Source organism: Benincasa hispida, chromosome 8, assembly GCF_009727055.1.
Source record: "Benincasa hispida cultivar B227 chromosome 8, ASM972705v1, whole genome shotgun sequence".
Classification (NCBI taxonomy): domain Eukaryota; kingdom Viridiplantae; phylum Streptophyta; class Magnoliopsida; order Cucurbitales; family Cucurbitaceae; genus Benincasa; species Benincasa hispida.
The window spans coordinates 42,052,391-42,071,876 of record NC_052356.1 but is presented as its reverse complement, the minus strand read 5'-3'; the positions used below and the strand labels follow the sequence as shown (position 1 = coordinate 42,071,876).

General features: G+C 30.1%; 1 protein-coding gene across 2 annotated transcripts; it reads left to right on the top strand.

The window, feature by feature from the left end:
* The first annotated feature begins 277 nt into the window (after window positions 1–277).
* LOC120082876 (dnaJ homolog subfamily B member 13) lies at window positions 278–3,552 on the top strand. 2 transcript variants are annotated; one of them, XM_039038239.1, is made up of 3 exons: window positions 278–1,046; window positions 2,401–2,618; window positions 2,676–3,552. In XM_039038239.1, exons 1-3 carry the CDS (start codon window positions 451–453, stop codon window positions 2,843–2,845), a joined length of 984 nt encoding a protein of 327 aa, XP_038894167.1. In that variant the 5' UTR covers window positions 278–450; the 3' UTR covers window positions 2,846–3,552. The 2 variants fall into 2 exon arrangements, with proteins under 2 accessions (XP_038894167.1, XP_038894165.1); XM_039038237.1 differs by having other exon boundaries at window positions 282–1,046; window positions 2,401–3,552.
* Window positions 3,553–19,486: the final 15,934 nt, after the last annotated feature.

The following is a 19,486-nucleotide window of genomic DNA, read 5'->3' as shown; positions in this document are numbered from 1 at the left end:
TCACCAATCGAACAATTGAGTTGAACCTAAAAAATCCTTCAATCCAACCCAAGTTAACTCAACCCAACCCATGAATAGAGTTTGCACCTGTCTAATTTACCTAAAACTTACATTAAAATAATAATAATAATAATAATAATATTTAAGGGAAAAACTGGGTCGGGTTGCTGACGCCCCGGATTCGGGCACGTGTTAGAAACCGAGTCCACAAGATCGTGGGTCCCACTACACAATATTCCTTTCTTACACGAATTCTTTCCAAATAACCGTCAGATTCGGAGCTGGATTCTCTTTTCCGTTACTCATCCAACGGCCAATCTTTCTTCTTCCCAATTTCCGGCGAGAAAAAGAAAACCCCAACGAACGAAGAGCAAGAAGAAAGCAAAGCAAAGCAAAGAAGAACGATTTTTTCTTTCTTTCTTTCTTTCATTGTTACAGAGAAACAAAACTATGGGGAAGGATTACTATAACATACTGAAAGTAAGCCGAAGCGCCAGCGATGAAGATTTGAAGAGAGCTTACAAGAGATTAGCTTTGTTTTGGCATCCAGACAAGAACCCTTCTAACAAACAAGAAGCTGAGGCCAAATTCAAGCAAATTTCTGAGGCTTATGATGTTCTTAGCGATCCTCAAAAGCGTCAGATCTACGACCTTTACGGTGAAGAAACCCTCAAGTCCGGCAAGATTCCGCCGCCCACACCTCACGCCACCTCCTCCTCCGCTTATACTCCGGTTTACCAGCATTTTCAACGCCAACATCCTAATACTTCCACCTTCAAGTTTAAACCCAGGAACGCGGATGATATTTATGCGGAATTTTTCGGATCGGAGAGTGGTGGCGGGAGTAATAATGTCGATGGGGGTGGGAAGAGTAGAGGGGTTAGGGATGAGTTTTTTAGGTTTCGGAATGGGACGGAGAATGGGAATGGTGTTCAAGGGAAGAAAGCGGCTGCAGTTGAGAATGCGTTGCCTTGTACCTTGGAGGAGCTCTATAAAGGCGCTAAAAAGAAGATGAGAATTTCGAGGAATGTTTATGATGTTTCTGGGTATGTGACTTTTCGGTTTCCTTCTTTCAAATTTCAATTCGATGTTGTATTGTTTTGATTCTTGATATTTGCGTTATGTTATTCTTCATTGCATGCCGTCTCCTTTGGATTGTATTTGGTAACTGAGCTCTGTGTATTTACGTTGGCCTCTTTTCAATCTCCCTTTTCATGGAATTCTATCGCAAAGAAGATTGAAGAATTTGTATGTGATTGAGATATGCTTGCCGTATGGCTCATGGGAGCTTAGCACGATAAAGAATGTTTACTTCTGATTGCCCTTTGGCCCCCTTCTAGTTCTGGTAGAATGTTTCGTAATGTGTTCTATTTACCCCCATCAAGAAGTTCTTGCTTGGTTTTCACTGCTATTTTGAATACATACGTCGCTGCATAACTCTTGAGCCCAATAGATTTCATGACAATAACTATGTTTCGAAGAGTTATTGTTGCTTACGCCCTCTCTTTGAGGCTAGACACAAATCTTTAGCCTTGAAGCTAATGCCTTCGGATCATGGGCTCTAGTGGAAGAAGTTTGTGCCTCCTTAAGAACACATTGAGGCTTGGAGGTTTTGTGTCCTTATACCTTGTATATAATGGTTAGAAGAATAATGTTAATTTATTGCCTACTCCTCTACCATGAAAGGAGTATAAACCAATACTATTAACTAAGATCCATCCTTTAGAATTCTCATTGAAGGAACTACTGATTGTGTGAGTTTTTTCTATTGCTTTCATATAATTATTAAGTCTAATAATACTTGATTATGCATTTTTTTAATAAGATACGTGATTATACATTGCCATGGTTTTTGTAGAAAAAGAAAATTAAGTTGTGGCTTATGCCTTGCCTCTTTAGACAAAGAAAGTCTCGGGGCTGCCTAAAGCGTTGGGGGTAGTCCGCTTGTTTACTTTTAGGTGCACTTTCTCAGGTTTCAAAATTCAATTCCTTGTTATTATTAGACAACGTCTAGTAGATGACCGGATTCCATAACAAGCTGATTTTGAGCATAAAAGATATCAGCCGTTTCTATAAGATGAACTTTCTAGTTTTAACATGTAGCAGGGGCATGATTTCAAATGTATGAACTATTTATTTCACCGTGTCTATTATTCATTCCAAGGCATATGCAGGCATTGTAATGTCTCTGGAGTATAGGTACAAGTTCTTGAATAATTTCGTGTATTCCAAGGCTTGCAATTGTCTCACATGCACACTTTAGATGTGATTATGAATCTGATTGAAACCAAGACTTGGGACGTGCTGGTTTTTTTAGTAATGTGATTTTCTTTTATACCGTTGTGAAAGAATATGCCTTGAAGTTTATATCTGATGTGGTGTTGATCGATTCTTTTGCAGCAAGTTCAGGACAGTTGAAGAGATATTGACAATAGATATAAAGCCGGGGTGGAAGAAGGGGACAAAGATCACTTTTCCTCTGAAGGGAAATCAGGAGCCTGGCATCATTCCAGCAGATCTTATATTTGTAGTGGATGAAAAACCGCATGCTACATACCGGAGGGATGGGAATGATCTTGTGATGAACCATGAAATAACGCTGCTGGAATCACTCACAGGTAAAACTCTCGAACTTACTTCTCTGGATGGAAGGACTCTCATGATCCCTATAACAGATATTGTCAAACCTGGTGATGAGATGGTTCTGGCAAATGAAGGAATGCCAATCTCAAAGGAACCTGGGAAGAAGGGAAATTTGAGAATCAAATTTGATGTCAAGTATCCATCAAGGCTTACAACAGAACAGAAGTCTGACCTGATAAGAGTTCTTGGTGTAGTTTCATAGCATACACACCCACTTGGGAATAAAAAGAGTTGCCCATATTAACACATAGATAGCATATTATTCCCTGTAAATATAAACTCTGCATGATCTTGAAGAATGTGAAATGTTGGTAAGTCTTTTCTTTATTTTGGGTGGGGGATCATTTGCTTGCGAATGAAATTTTTGGTAACTGGCAGGCATAGAAGAGGCATTAGATCAGTATATATTATTTATGGGGTATGTCATCTGTGATGATTTTTGACAGAGTTAGTGTTTTTCTTTCCCTCTTTAGTGTTAGTTTTTTGAGGGAAATTTCTTATTGCTCTGTACTTAGTGTTAGACGACTTTTAACTTCAAAATTTTGATCTCATCAAATTGAACTCTGAACTTGAATAGGTGGTGAAATCGATTTTCTATTATGACTAAAAGATTTGTCTTTGTGAAAGGGTTGATTTTATGGTTATCATAGGCATTGTTTTCCCTTTTTCTTCTTTTAGATTTGGCTTTCTTATGGAATTTGTGTGTTTTGTAGCTTGATTTTAGATGTCTTATTGTCTGATTGTTATTAATTCTCCATCTTGGGTTTATAAAGAGGTTGATTTCACCACTTATACAATCTTCAAAGGAGTTCTATTTAATGAAATTAAATTTTGATAGTTAAAATTGACCTCTTCAAGTTCATTTTATTTTATGTTGGGAATGTGGAATATATGCAATTTGAAGTGTAATTGGATGGTTTACATACTTGATACTGATTGATTATAATGATCTCATAATTATTTCCATTTTGTATATTTTTATTTTGTCATTATCATTAGGTCTCTGTCAACATTCTCAACTTTATATATCATAGAATCTACATTGTAATATTTCATTAAGATATGAATATTATAATATATTTACCAAAATAAGACAAAATAGTAATAATTTATTTCAGCTTTTAAACTACTTTCTGTACTGATTAATTTTAAATCTTCTGTTAATAGAAGATAATAGACATTTCTCATCTTCAAACGTACCAGCCCATTTGAATTTTGTATGTTCTTTCTCTCGTATATCCTTCTTATGACCCCAATATTATTTCATGCTGCACATTTTCTTTTATTTATATCATAATATAATTTAGTGGCCACATTAATTGTGATATACAAAATGAGGGAATAATATAATAGGGTTATGTGATGAAAGATATGTACGCAAAAAAAATCGTTACTTTACCAAAGTGAGCATAATTCAACGGAGAAAATATCTAGTACTATTGTAGGACCTATTACTCTCATTCATAATTTGACATATCATTAAATAATTTATTAATTTATCATTGATTTAATTTGTAGACCTCACATTATTCTTAAATGCTACATGACACGTAATGAATGGAGATAGTATGGACAGTTCTCCATATTACGGTATTACTTAAATTTATACTCTAAAAATGACCATTGAGAGTATTGAATTTGTACTACAATTAACATTGATGAGTTAGGGTAGGGCAATAAGTTTGTATGTGGTTTTGAAGGATAAAAGAACATCCATAAATGGCATGTTTTTGGTCCCCTTGGAGGACCACTTCCCTACATTAAAGCTCTTAAAAGACATTTTCATATTTAGATACATTGTTAATGTATAAATGTACTATATGGCATGTTCTTGACATGTAGCCATGCCAATAAAAGATCCGGTTACGTAAGCAATAAATCATTTTTTATTTCAAACTTGGTAGCTTGTATCAATTTCAACCTTAATTTTTTAATTTCATCGAATTCAACTAAGTATAGCAATTTCCCCCTTTTTTTTTTGTCCTTGATTCAATTTTCACTAATTTATCTACTAATTTTAACCCCAAAAAAAGTATAAATATCTTCATGAACTCTTAAATTCCAATAAAATAAAATTTTGCACAAAAACATTGAATAACTCTATCAAAATTCATTAATTTTAACAAAGAAAACTTAACTTTAATGTTGTTTTTCTCTCAAATTTGATCGACTTCATATAATAGAAATATTTTATAATCTATTGAGAATGTATAAGAGAGAACACTTTTAAAAAAATATTTGAAACGAGAATTTATTAGAGGATTGAAATTGGAGCCCTTTTTAAAGTTTAAGGTAAATGTTGTAACACTAATTTAAGTTTGAGGTGTTTATGATTAAAATTGATACAATTTGATAAATTAATGAATTAAAAATATTGCTGATATATATGAAAAAGAAAAAGAAAAGAGAAATATTTAAAAAATTTAGTGGGTTAAAAACATCTCCAAAATGGAATATAAAAAGTCCAACTATGGTTGATTTTTTTTTGTAGGTGAGTTGCAGTCATTGTAAGAAAGAAGATAGAACAATAAATGTGAGTCAAAACAAAGTCTGTAGCTTCAGAGTTAATAATGTTTCAGCTTCTACCAAAACAAGAAATTGTTCCAAAAAAGAGGTGTTATGCTTGTTGTTCAATTGGATTGGCCATTGGCCATACCCATTTCATCAATTCATGTGATTTCTTATCTCTTTGCTGCAACACCAAACAGTACTTCTCAGTTCTCAATATAACAACAGCCACTGATTCCAATAGAAAATATTTCCTCTACTATATACTCATTTTATTTATTGTTATAATATGTTACTATTATTTCACGAATCTTTCAAATTGTTCTAATAACTCCACAATTTAAACTATCCAGTCCAAAATATAAAGATTGAGGTGGGTTAGAATTTTTTTTTTCTTCTTTTTTTTGGATTTACTCAACATAATTCGAATAATATATATATATATATATATATTAACTGAAAAAAACTTTACACACATATATAATTAACTGACGGTGGATTAATGCATTTGTAAATTTTTAATGTTTTTCTTTTAGAATTGTTATGATTTTTATCTTTGTTTAAAGTTTGTATTTGATATTTAACATTTGAATATTATGAGATTTTAATTAAGAGTTATGTGTTGTGGATAAATTTGAATGTTTTAAAATAATTTACAAAAATCCAACAACCCACGTCTCGAGTCTTTAAGTCTTTTGGGTAACCAATCCAACCAATTCAAATTTTTTAATTAGTTCATAAAACTCCAAACCCAACCTAACCCATCTACACTCTTATAAGTCTTAGTATTTATATTTTTGGGACAGTTGCAAATATAGCTATAAGATTGAAAATATTTGCAGATATAGTACAATGCAATTTTTTTTTAATAAATATAGTAAAATTTAGATTTAGCTCACAGAGTCTAGTTTATCATTTATAGATTTTCCTATATTTGTAAATACTTAATAATATCATCATACATTTAATTATTAACTCTAAAAGTGTTACCCATTGCAATTACTCATTTTTTTTAAAAAAAAATATCATGAATATGAAAAATGATGAAATAGAATTGGGATTAGGAAATACTTTTTCTTGCATAAGCACAAATGACCCACACTACAGGTATACATAGGTTGGGTTAAGGGTATTTTTTAGACCAACCCAAAATTCGGGTTGGTGTTATCAGATTATAACTTTTTTCTTTTTTAATTAAAAACATGTAAATTTATTTACAACACATAATTAATAACTAAAATCTTATAAAATTCAAATGTTAAAAACCAAATATCTATGATATTTATCACAAACTTAAAACAAAAGACAAGTATCATAATAATTCTAAAAGAAAAATATTTAAAGTTCACAAATTAACCAATTTAAAGTAATCAAACTTTAAACAAAGATATATATATATATAAAAATCGGGTTGGGTTAGGTCAATCCAAAATTTTTTATAGTCAATCTGCAATCCAATTCAACCCGAAAAATTCGAAGAAGTTTAATCTAATCGAACTCAATTTAATGTTTATATTTTAGATTGGATAATGTAGATTTTTAGGATTGGCTTTAAATTGAGTAGTTTGAAATCAGCAGTCTTTTGAGGACCCATTTCTGTGTGTGTGTGTGTGTGTTGTTTATGGCTTGGGAACATGGGCTTTGATATTGTTCCATAAATGAAAGGGCTTAGGCTGTTGCAGGCTGCATGCAGGCCACTTCAAAAAGGGGGGGGAAAAACAGCACATGTGAGCTGCCTAATCCCAGCCTAGCCATCATCTCTACACATCCAAATCTCTTTCTCTCTCTAAAACCCATTTGAAAGACACCTCTCAATAATGGGATAAGACCATTCTCATCCACAGATTCCACAAATTCATCCACTCCCCACCAACACCAACTCTTCATCATCATCTAATTATAATTATATTCACTATAAAATTGTTTTTTCTTCACAATTACTTTCATTAGTTATGAAAATTTATTCTCAATATAATGTATAAGCCATTAATTACTATTTTAGAATTCGATAGCTCAATTTTGATCAATCATTTTATTTCAATATTACTTTGATTAATCCACCTTTTTGTTTTGTGTGTTTATCATACTCAATAAGCTAAAATATGATCGGTTATACTTGTTTTACAATTATATATATTATAACTTGCAATTCATTGATTGTAAACAAAATGATTGATATGGGATTGTTCCCCTTGTGGATGGTTGCTTTCTTTTTGGTGAATGAATCTCATGGGGTTTCAATCATTTTTCTTGATGCCATATTCATTATGAAACCTTAAAATATGTGTATATATAAAATATGAAATATGAGTGAAAAGGGTCTAAAGGTAAAAACTCTAACCTAAATTACATTATATTAAATATTTTTGCATGGTGGTCCAAATATATATATTATTAAAAGCATTGAAATTGAAGTAAGTTCAAGCTTCATCAACCACTCAATATATTTAAATCTAAAAATTGAAATTATATAGTGTTATTTTATTGTAGCCAAAAGATGCCATCAATAAATGTACTTGTCTCATATACTAATCATGCCAAAAAGAAAAAAAAAAAAAGGAATATTTGATTATGATGTGAGATGCACAAATATGAATATAGTTTAAGATGTGTTAAAGTAATTGAACGTTTATATATGATTTCAAAACAATAAGAAGAACTTAATACATTAAATAGAAATTGATAATATTGGAAACCAGAAAACAAACTTGTATAGTACTATGTTTCTATTAATAAAAATAGAATATTACTTTAAAGAGAGAGTTTGTTGCACATTTTATTTTATATTTATCATGTACACTATCTCTTTGTCATTTATTTATGGAAAATTTAATGACCAAAATTTCAAAAACTTATCTATAACTTATCTTTTATTCATGAGAAATACCAATTTTATCCTCAATTTAAAAAAACTCTTCAAACTGCTTTACGAAGGATCGTCCATCCCACTTTTGTACTTACATCTCTTACTGTGCGATTTTGGCTCTCATTTTCTCTCACTTTTCTCTTGTTTTCTCTCATTGTCTCCCATCTTCATCTGAACGTTTGGCCCCCTTCTCGCTGGTCGTTTGTACACATTTTTCACTGTCGTCGATCTCTAAAAGGTATGTGATTCTTCTCCTTGAATGCATGTTGATTTTTGTTTAGGGTTCTTGCTTATCATTTAGAGTTCACAAAGGTTCGCGCCTACTTTTTATTAAATGATCACTCAGCTTTTGTTAAATAATCGTGTATTAATTTTTAAGAGATTGTTTAGATAATCCTAGTTCAACATTTAGTATCCTTTAAACGACCAGTTAGAGAAACATAAACGACCATTTAGATAAAGATGTGGGATTGTTTAGTTTTGTTTACGCAATCGTTTAGTTCTTTGTAATGCGATCGTTTAGTTGTTTGTTACACAATTATTTAGGTATTTGTGATGTGATCGTTTAGTTGTTTGTTACACGATCGTTTAGGTATTTGTCCTTTAAGTGCTAGATAGAAGTGTGGAATTATATTCTTATTCTTGAACCTATCCATCAAATTGTTCCAAATAGTGTATATACACAGGGCATGGAATGCATTAGGGAATATACTTGAGACATCCTTTGCAATTGAGATGTGACGATCCGATATAATCACTAAATTCAGAATGTCTCCTACAGAAACCTTCAAATGAGTCATAAACCAATTCTATGATGTATCATTCTCCCCATCTACAATACCGAAGGTGATAGGATATATGTTGTTATTGCCATCAATGCACGTTGCTATTACAACATACCTTAATATTTCTCATACAAATGTTCCCATCAACCACGATTACTGGGCGGATGCAGTTCAAAAAACACCTAATACACGAATTAAGTGCCATGAAGACATACTTAAAGTAATATCCGTCCTCTACTTCAACCTCAAATATCGTATCCAGATTTGCAAGCTTAAGCGCCTTGCCATATGCCCTAACAATAGCATATGATCCTTCGGCAACCCTTGTGCAAACACCAATCTATATTTTCTAGCGTGATAAGCCCATCCGTAACTTATATTCACTTCAAAATCTCGTTGGACGTCTTCAATGATATCCCTCGGGCAGTATGTTCGACCAACTTGTTCATATTTAGATTTGATTAAGTGTCCAATAACCCAACTTTTTGCTTTTCGATGATTACCCATTCTCATTTCAAGAGAACATGTATGTTCAATTGGATATTTCGTCACTTTGAAAGAATCACTTTCTTTCAATTTTTTTTGTACAAACCCATCACTTGCATTCCTCCAATGAACACCATACAGTTAGCAAGCTCTTCGTTGAATTCTTTAGACGTTAGTCGAAGTTCTTTTTTATTACAAGTATTAGCAATTTAACTGACAAGTCAATAAATGGAACTAAAGGAATGATTTTAGGCTAGACTTATACGATATTACCTCTGATTCCTCTATTTTAATAGAGATAATATCTCATATATAATAGCAATAGGATATAGGCAAGACTAGGGAATGATTGGTCTTAGCGATTCCCTTCCCATAAAAGGATCATTGCCAACATATTCTCTTGTAAAAAAAAAAATGATCTAGACTAGACCTTTTTTATCACAAAGTTTAGCTATGCCCACAGCTCTTTCAAAAGAAAGCAGTCTTCTTAAGAAGTCAAAAAAAGAATCTAACACCACTCGCGCGTTCGCTCAGCTACTAACCAGTCAGATGCTTCCTATTTCTTATTTGTTGATTGGAGATTAAGATGTTCCTATGGAGTGGTAAGTAGTAGGTGTCAATGGAAAGTCATGCACAGAAAGTTGGCGGTTCGGCAAAGGGATGAGTATACCCGCTTAGCCCGTCACTTTTTATGGCTTACCTTCGCAAAGAGGAAAATTAAAGATTCCCTTAATTCTAAGATCAAGACTGAATTCAATCTTCATAGATTTCTCGAGAGATTTTCTTACGAAATTTTGTTGTAGCATTTATAACAGCCTTGGTTTTAGGTGGATAATCCGCGCCCTTAATCAATCAATAAGCTTTTTAATTTGATTTAAGGGGGAAATGACTATGTATTAGCTTAGCTAGAATTTTGGGAGAATCGAGTAATTTAGTCCGTTCATTTCATAACAATCTTTGTAAAGTAAGGGGCAAAGCTTCTACCTTCCCCCTTAATCGCTTATGGCTAAGCATCTTTCGGCGATTTCGAAAAAAAAATTTGACCGACCTTTATATCCTCTTCATTTAGGTAGTCATGAGGTATTGTGATGAGGTCGTCATACGATGGACCCTCTGATGGTCTGGGTATATCTACAAATGATTGGGTTGGAACAGTGGAATGCATTTGAACCGGAGGCATCATAACTGGTGGGGTTGGAACATGAATGTAAGGTGTTGGAAAAGTTTGTGGTTCTGAAGATTATCCATATCCATGGTCTATATCGAACTATGGAGTACATTTGGGTTCATTATTGGGACCAAACCAAGCTTCACTTCGATCTTCCCCCAAGTTTGGCTCAATATGATCATTCATGAAGACATGATGGAAATATTATGTGTTGGAATGGTTGTATATCCAAAGTTTTGACTAGTTGGAATGGGTTGATTCGTTGGATTGTACTGCTAGTAAATATTCTCGGTGTGTACTTCATGACTTTCACATGGTGTAACTGATACAAATGACGACATCCGGGATGCATCACTGCCTTTTAAAAAGAAGCTATGATCTTCATCGTTGATTATGTCAATTGAAAGAGCCAGGATCAATAGATTGTAGCAACATTTGATGTGTATATCAAATATATCTAGATTGATATTCAGTTGTTGGTGCATAATATTCACTAATTCACTGACAATTATATCATTTCTGACTTTAAAATCTTTCATATGACCTCCAACATAATTACTTCCGATTGGTCCTATTTTCCATCAAATTGTACAAAGATGCGAAGTAGAGTCAATCGGATTAGCAAATTTTAAGCAATACCCTATCAAATTTTAAGGAATCGTCCAGCTATTTATAAGTGTTCACTTAGAATTGTATACACGATCGCGTATATACTATTAAACGATCGTTCAGTATTATATACACGATCATTTATATAATACTACACGATCGCGAAGTAGTATATAAAAGCGTTTATATAATACTAAACGATCATTTAAATATTATATAAACAATCGTTCATATAGTACTAAACGATCGTTTATATAATTCTAAACAATCGTTTATAATACTGAACGAGCGTATATGTTGTAATAAACAATTGTCTATATATTGTTCATTCAATAATAAATGATCTAGGGGACAAGAAACACTGTAAATATCACTTACATTCTTTCCATTTCTAGATCTGGCGAACGAATCTTACTCTGTACCTGAAGACACAATAAAATGAACAAAGATGAGAGTGATCGACAATGAGGATGTTGTACTGAAGCTCTGAGAGAACAATGGGAGAACTTCGTGGTGAGCTCAACAGAAAATAAATAACTGGGAGTGACCTTCCATTCTTGATATCAATGTTATTCAATGCTATTGGTAGAATATTAGTTGGGAATAAATGTGTTGATGGAATGTTAGTGTTGCATTAAATATATATTGAATGAAAAGCTGAAGAAATCCTTGAAGAAAGAAGAAATGTGTCACGGTTTGAAAAGTTTTTTAAATTGGGGGTAAATTTAGTATTTTACATGGGCAAAAGATCAATCATAGATAAGTTTTTGAGATTTGGGTTATTTTGTGAAAAATTTCTTTATTTATCACATCATATTGATTCAACCAATATTTATGTGATTAACAACAAATGCTAATGACAATATAAGGCAATATGAATATAACTCAACTAGCATAAATCTGTACTATCAATTTCGAGGCTTGAAGCTCTGATCCCTCACCTACATATTGTCAAAAAAAAAAAAAAAAATTATATAAAAACAAAATTGAGAAAATTCACCAAATATATATAACGATTACTCAAAAGCTTGAGTATACTTATATATAGAATAACACTTTAATCGATTAAGTGGAGTAGATGTTTGAATATCTGACCTTTTGATCGAAGGTATACAAAAATTCTTAAATCATTATGATCCCATATTTGATAGTATGAGATTCTATCTCAAAATCAATTGGCAATCAGAGGAATAGTTGATCCCTTGATTTTTCCAATGTGGGATTCTCAACATGATGCTCCCTCAAGATGGTGCCTCTTTTGGGTTCACCATTCTTGGTCAGACCATGAATTTTTTTTTATTGGACCAAATACTCGTTTGGGTTTTATGGACTCTGATACCATTTTAAATCATCAATAAACCTAAAAACTTAAATTGATAGATGAAGATAGATTTAATTATATATCACCTAATAAACATAATGAAAGTTGATGAAAGATTTGACAAAGATGGGAAAGGTTTAGAGAAAAGATGACACATCAAAAGTTGGTAATATAAAGAGGTGAGTGACTAGGATTCTCTAGACTTGAAAATTAGGAAAGAAAAAGTAAAAGAGATGAAGTGGTGGGCATATGAGTGCTACGGTATAGTACAAATGTCCATGTGGGATTTGTAAACAAATAGTAAAAATCTCAAGGGCTTCTTTTTGGCCTTTTTGGTTGTCCTCAATATTAGAAAAATCCTCCTTGTTACATTCATCTATGTGCAATTCATTCAAATAATCAATCAAAATTTGTTATATAATCAAAAAAATTTCTAAAGAAAGAATATATTTTTCTAGAGTTAAAATATCATTTTGGTACATATATTCTAAAATTTGTTCAATTTTAATCTCTATGTTTTCAAATATCTAATTTTATTTTGTATACTTTCAATAAATCTTAAATTTAGTTTCTACGACGGCTAGTCTATTATAGACTTTTTCATTACTTCTTATTTTTTATTAGTATGTTCAATATAAATTTTGAAAATATATTCACACATTGTGTTTTTTCATTAAAATTATTATTATTTAATCAATTTCAATAAAAATTAATTTCGATGATTAAATTTAAGATTGACCCAAAGTACAAAAACTAAACTATGACATTTGAAAGTACGTGTACACGTACTTTTAAATTGAACAGATATCAAAATATGAATACTAGAATAGTATTTGAATCTTTTTTAATATATTTTTTCTGTTGTGGTTGAAGAAAATGCATAGAGATAGATTTATACAAAAAGATAGATGTAAATCGAATTACAGTACACTCCAATATTGTTTGTAATATTGTTCATCAATTTTCATTTATATATATATAAACAAAGAAACATATATAATCGCCTTAGATTCTCCCTTAACTTTCCCACATGCTCATGCCCCTTAGCCTACCTCTCTCTTTTTTCTACTTTTCTTAACTTTCTTTTCCCTTTTCCTTCTTCCTTTACATCTTAATCCCATCCCATCAAATCTTTGCTCTCTCTCTTTTCCTTTCAACCTTTGCTTTAGGTACATATGAGTCTATATACTTTTAAAAGTTATGTTACCTCTGTCTTTTACTAGGCATCTTTACTCATACAAATTATTCAATGCAATAAGTTATTTAGGAGTGAACTCGGCAATTCAATAGACATATAATTTTACTTGTTTCAAAACGTTCTACTTTAAGATTTGACATAAGTTTATCAATATGAACATAATTCAGAACTAATTGACATGTACTATATTCTTTGAGGTTGGATGTTGAAATCTTATACTGCTACATTTGTTCAATCATTGTCACACACATAAAAATGTCTTCAAATAAGTTGACCCATCATGAAAAATCTTATTTACCATATTTAATAAATTCAATTCAAGGTTTAAATCCTATTTTGGTCCCTAAATTTTGAATCTTGTTTTTAATTTTAGTCTTAAAATTTTCAAACCGATTGTTTTAGTCCTTGGAGTTTTAAAAAGTGTTTATTTTGGTTCCCACTATTAATATTTTATTAACTCTTTGATGAAATTGTGTCTAGCATGTATTGGGCAAAATGAAAGTGAAGTAAAATGTCGACAACCAACGCACCAAAATATTGAACAACCAAAATCTTGAATGCAAAATGACTTTTGAGTTCTCCTATAAAAAATCAATTTGCCACCTAAATCAAAATTAAATCCCTATATTTTTAGTGTGACGAACTTTTTTAACAGTCTAGTCATCTGAAAATATAAGTCTTCTCATCATTTTGTTTGAAGGTTAACAAAATTTTAATAGCAGAATAGCAGGGACCAAAGTAATCATTTTTTAAAAGTTCATGACTATAATCGACATTATTAAAAGTTCAGGAACCAAAATAGGATTTAAACTTAAACTTAATAAATACATAGAAACCAAATCGAGACTAAAATACATGAACTAAAATTGAAATATTTAACTTTCTTCACTATATATTTTATGAGTTTTTAATTAGGCTAGTTTGCACTACTTGACAATTCTCATGAGACAAATTGTACTAGACGCTACTATATTTGGTTGTCAAAATTACTCGTAAGATTTTAAAATCTAAGTAGGTGGTCATTGTAGTTCGAAACATCTCCTCTCACATGAAGATGACTTGTTTTTTTTTTAATATAATTTTCATTTTTAAAAATATATATCGAACAATTTCATTCTTTGTTTTTTTTTAATATATATATATATATATATATAATGGAGCATAATTTTAGAGAGGTTTGTAAAAATTATCTGCCATTATAAAGATATTAAGTTTCTTTTTTCAAATGTTAAAATGCTTTTCTTGTTTGACTACATTTCCTATCCTTCATTGCGTGTTTGGGGTCATGAATCAACAAATGAATAATAATGCATTTTAAATCTCCAATAACTATGTTAAGGATTTATGAGTTTTAATTTGGGACCAATCGAATTACAACTTTTTTTTTTTTTTTTTTTTTGTTGGTTAAATCAATTAGATCCAATACCTATTAATCTCTAAACTTTCGTAAATATAATAATTTAGTTATTAAATTTTAGTTAGTAACGGTTTAGTCTATATACTTTCACATTTTGTAATAATTTAATCTTTATACTTTCAAATGTATAACAATTCAATTCATATACTTTCAAATTTATAACAATTTAGTCTATAAACTTTAAATAAATGATGATTTAATCCCTATCGTGAAAATTTTCATCAAAATTGAATTTTCACTTTTTATTATGTAAAGATAGTCTTTATGGTTCATAAATAAATTTGATTTCCAACCAATTTATCAATCTACACATGTAAGAAAATTCATTAAATCATATTAATATTTTTTACAAATGAGACTAAATCATTACAAATTGTAAAGTACAGAGACATAGTTGTCAATTATTAAAGTTTAGGTGCTAAAGTGTTATAAAATCGAAAATATAGGAACTAAATAATTACCAATTAAAGTTTAGGGACTAAAATTGTTACTTTTATGAAAGTTCAAGGATCAAAAGTATTTTTTAACCTAAAATTAAATATCTCCTCCTAAGACCTAAAATGTGTTGTATATATATATTTTATATTAATGCATACTAATAAAAAATAAATATGAAAGCGTACCAAATATAAACTTGCACTTTTTAGTTTTTTTTTTTTTTTTTTTTTTATTGTTTTGGACCATATGTGATATGGGAAAATCAAACCTCTGAATTTGAGGACGATAATATAAGTAGTCAATTGAGCTATGCACATTTTAGCAATACTTTTTAGTTTTTGTGACATTTTTTGCTCTTCTCTTAATTTGGCTATCACTTAATATCATGAAAGTTGATTTTTATTGAAGTGCTTAAAATTAATAACAATATTACAAAAATCTCCTTGAATTTAAAATTTGATTAGAAATTAAAACATAAATACTTTTTCTTTTTTACTTGCTAGCTTAGCTTTTGTCTCCCTCAATACAAAACATAATCTAATATTCTAATAAAAGGGATTAAAGAAAGCCTCCAAGAGAAGAAATGAATGTATTATTGGAGAAATTATTTTATAAGACAAGAATATTCTTAACATAGTTTTATTTTAACATAAAAAATAATCACGTTTCCTAAATTTATTCCAATTTGCTGGCATTTCCTGTAAACGTGTGTTTATGTATATATATATAACAGCACTAGAAGTTATAGAGCATAAATACATGTTTAAAAGGACATTCATAGCATCAAATCTTCTTTAATTTTATATTTTGTCATTGTAATCTTTGTATTAATAAGAAAGTTTGTGAAAAAAATCAGTAATAAATTAACAATAGGGACTACATTTAAGATTTATTGAAAAAATATAGACTAAAATAAAATATTTAAAATAGCTGAAAAATATACATCAAGATAATATTCTAACCTTAATTTTATAAATCATTGCTTTTATACAAACTTTCAAGTTTTATTACATTTCTATCTATAAAATGATTCACATTCTCTTTTGAATTAACTTAACAATATAAATACTTTAAGAATTCAGAAGTTTGATTTCTCCTTATCTTTACTATATTAAAAAGACTATATGAGGAGAATCTTTCTCTCCCCATTTTGCCCTTCATGTTTCATTAAATGTCCATCATACCATTTCCATTAAGTGTGTGTAATCTTTTTTTTTTTTTTTTTTAGATTTTTGTTTTCAACAAATTAGCCTCGAAGGCATCACATGAATGAGAGAGAGAGGAAAACAATATGAAAAGTAAAGAGATGAGAGAATGAAAAAGTAAGTTAGTATAAATTATATTCACACCCGTTATAATTGAAAACAATTTTATTTGTACTCTTTAGATTTTATATTGATATTTTTAACTTTTTTTTCTCTATTTTTTTCTTTTTAGACAAATACAATCACCGAAAAAAATGTACCACTTTGAGTGTGTTTGGGGAGCTAGTATGTAATCAGGATTACTGGGAATCAGAGAGTGTTGGAACACGTGAGTAATCGAAAACAGAATGAAAATGAGATTGTGAAGCATGGAAATAATGAGAAAGAAGGTTAGATTGAGAACTTTGGAACAGAATAATTTTTGTATTACAAATCGAACTCAGAACGCTCAATCCAAATATGGATTTTTTATTACATTACATTACAATCTCATCCCGCCACCAAACATACCCTTCGTGTTGTGAATAAACTTCACATAATAACTAAATATTTTTAAAATAAATAATAATCACACTTTTTCATCTGCCATGGAATCCTTTTGATGTATCCCTACACATTCCTTACAAATGATGCACAACCCTTCACGTAATAACTAAACATTTTTTAAAGAATAAATACAAGTTTTCTTGTTTTATTTGGCTCCATCTCCATTTTAATAATGTCATGATAGAAAGAATTGTAGAATGATATCTGAATTTTTTGTTATTCATAAAGAAAATATTGGATCATATCAAAGTGAAGCCTAGATAATCTATAAAGTTATTTTCTTCCACTAAAAGATGTGATTGTTATGTTTATATTTAAATTTTGTTTTATTATTATCCTTTAACCGTTATATTTGAGGGAAAAAAAGTATCTTGAAATTTAAATTTTGATACAATATTGATTATTAGATTTGTTTTCCTCACTAATGAATATTTAGGTTACTCTTAAATTTAAATTTTGATTACATAGGAAATTTAGTTTCATTTTCTTTATTTTTTTAAATTTATTTTCTAGAAGCAAAAATAAAACAAGAATTGGGTCGGTAGATAAGAAATGGTGTGAGTTGGAATGAGGAAAAGGGGAGAAGTACGGATGTGAAAGTAAATAATAAGATTAAGGAGAGAGTGTTATTAACAATGAAGATTATTTTGGATTAAAAAATGTAGTAATTGAATTCAATCAAAGAGCGCAACACTTTTTAGTTTTCAATTCGTAGGAAATTATATTAAGTGTATTTCTTTTCAATCATAACAAAGATTTACATATTTATGTTATTTTAAAATTTAAACGCTGAGCATGCCGTTTTTGTTAGTACTTGAAATTTTATATTATTATCATTTTATTAGTTTCAATTAGATGTTTAATTAGATTTCTACAATTTCAATTTTATCAGAATCTACAATTTATACTACTCCCATAAAAAAAATCAGTTTATATTACTCCTATAAAAAATATATTGATTCAAAATTTAAGTCACCATCAAAATTTATGTTTGAAATGTTCCAAAGATCCCCAAACACGTGCAACTCATTCTTCTATTTGTTGTGAATTAAAATAAAGTACAATATATATAGTTTTGGCTTTTAACTATCTCATCATGTTTAATCTTTATGTCACATATTTATTATTTGAACTTAATAAAATTCATATTAATTTTGTTATTAAGATTTCACCAATAAAATTCATGTTCTAAAGATAGCCACGTACATTGCACATGTTTTATAGCTAGTACTAACGAAATCTACCATGAAATTGGCGGACTAGAATTATCAGTATTATCACCTTTTAGTTAATATTAAGTTAACAACGTATACTATGCATACTCAGCTAAAATTCTAATGACATAATAGAAGTGTAGTTAAAAAAAATATTTTTGATCCTTGACATTTTTTTAAAATAAAATTTAGTTGTTGTGTTTTTAAATTTGTAACAATATAATCTATAAAACACATTGGATTTCTGATCCATTATGATTCTATAAGTGAGATATATCATTAAATCTTAAATGACATTTTTCTACAAATAAATGGTATAAAATACAAGGACTAGATAGTTAGGGACCGTTTGGGTCTTCAATTAGACTTTAACTATTTAAACCACTCATTGCTTAAATACTATTTTATAATCACCAATTAGCTACAATCAACATTATTTCAAAATCCTCTTTTGCTACAATATTTACTATTTTACATTCATTATTATTTTTTATTCTTTTCTATAGTGTTTACTATTTCCTCCTCAAACTAAAATAGTTTGCAGTTCAAACACATACTATTATAATCCAAACTAAAATAATCTACATCTTATACACAAACTATTATAACTCAACTATAATAATCAAAGACTATAATAACTAACTTAGTGTCCTAAACGCCTCGCTATATATTTGAAAAATTAGGTGGATCTAACACAGAATACAATGTCAAGCACGATGTTCCAAACAATATGTATGACAAGTGGATAACATGAAAACAAACAGAAAAATGACGACACAAAGATTGGTCGCCCAATATAGAGTGTAAAAACATCTACGTTAAGGGGGCGGTGTACTCAATGGAACGAAACTTCACTATAAATAGTTTAGTAATTACAACAAAATTACTTATTTGATAGACTCTCTCTTCAATGACTCACGTATAGATTCCTCTTCAGTTTCAACTTAGGTTCCCCATAAGTTTGAGTTCCTCTCACTTCCACAATAATGCTTCTTCAAGTTTTGTATGAGATCCCCTCGATAAAAACATACATAGGCTTCCCCTAAGAGTGGGATCCCCTCACATTCATCATATTTAAGCTC